Source organism: Crocodylus porosus, unplaced genomic scaffold, assembly GCF_001723895.1.
Source record: "Crocodylus porosus isolate Cpor-Errol unplaced genomic scaffold, CroPor_comp1, whole genome shotgun sequence".
Lineage (NCBI taxonomy): Eukaryota > Metazoa > Chordata > Crocodylia > Crocodylidae > Crocodylus > Crocodylus porosus.
The window spans coordinates 178,890,623-178,891,802 of record NW_017728906.1 but is presented as its reverse complement, the minus strand read 5'-3'; the positions used below and the strand labels follow the sequence as shown (position 1 = coordinate 178,891,802).

The 1,180-nt window shown below is 47.0% G+C and overlaps 1 protein-coding gene across 1 annotated transcript in view; it reads right to left on the bottom strand.

Moving 5' to 3' along the window:
* The window catches only part of LOC109305541 (stromelysin-1-like), an 11,430-nt gene that overhangs the window by 7,030 nt on the left and 3,220 nt on the right, over positions 1-1,180 (bottom strand). Inside the window, exon 4 of the mRNA XM_019528533.1 lies at positions 856-981. Within this exon, the coding sequence (XP_019384078.1) occupies positions 856-981 (126 nt within the window). The remainder of the gene's footprint in view (positions 1-855; positions 982-1,180) is intronic.

The following is a 1,180-nucleotide window of genomic DNA, read 5'->3' as shown; positions in this document are numbered from 1 at the left end:
CCCCCCCCCAATATCCCAGCAGTTGTAAGGCTCAATGCAGCACCCACCAATTGCAAGGAAAACTGCAAAAAGTCCTAAGTAGGTTGGTTTCTGAAGGCCTCAGTGTTAATGGTAGCTATTGGTTGCTTGGAACAGTAGACAATCGTTCCACTTTCTTAGGTATTTTGTCTAGTCTGGGCACATCTACACATGACGCTACATCAGTGTAGTGATATGCTACGGAAATGTAGCAACCGTCAGCGTCTACATGTGACCAGCAGCTACTTTGCCATAGTGGCATGCTCCCTCCATATAGCACACCAGTATGGAGAAATAGCAGCTAAAAATAAAGTGCACCCAGCATACAGTGCAGTATGGGCTGCTACTGAGCCATGCTTTAGTACAGTAAAAGCTGTGTTTACTGGCATGAGTGGGGTAACCAGGGTGCTGGGTAGCTAAACATTCTGGTTATCTAAGGCAGAGGTTTTCAACCTTTTAGAAACCTAAAAGGGGGGTGGGGAAGGGGAAGGTGGTGGCAGCTGCACACAGAGCAGGGGCAGGGAGCGGGGTAGTGGTGGATAGCGCAGGGTGGTGGGTGGTGATGGCAGCCGTCACATGCAAGCTTTGCTGCCCTCCACCCCACCCCCCCACCATCTCCCTATGTCTGGATGGCTGGTTGGAAATTCTGGTTAGTAGGGTATTCTGGATAGCAGAATGCCGGCTAAGACAGTTTTTACTGTACTTCCTTTTGGAAGTACTAAAGCACGGTGCACTAGTAATGTCACTGTATGGGCATGTGTAGATGTGCCCACTTAGAAGTCAAACTTCAGGCAGTTAGTTGTGAAAACCTTGGCCCAAATAGGCTTACTCTCCTACCTTCTGATTTTAAGGTCCAGTCTTCCTCATCGTCAAAATGCGCATCTCCACCAATAGTTGAGCCAGGGGCAAAAGCATGAGCAAGAGTCCCACCAGGGCCATCAAAGGGAATAAAATCCTTGTGCTCTAAGGAAAGAGAAAGGTACAATAACTATCAAGGTAGGCACAGGCAGCAAAACATATAATATTCAATAGTTTGTATGCCATGATTTTGCAGCCCCGCTCTTCCACACAATTTTGACAAAATCTCTGTTTTTCAGGTGGAAAATGGGAAATGTGTACCAACTCATCCTTGGTATAGCTGTGAAATGGCCAGACTTTTATA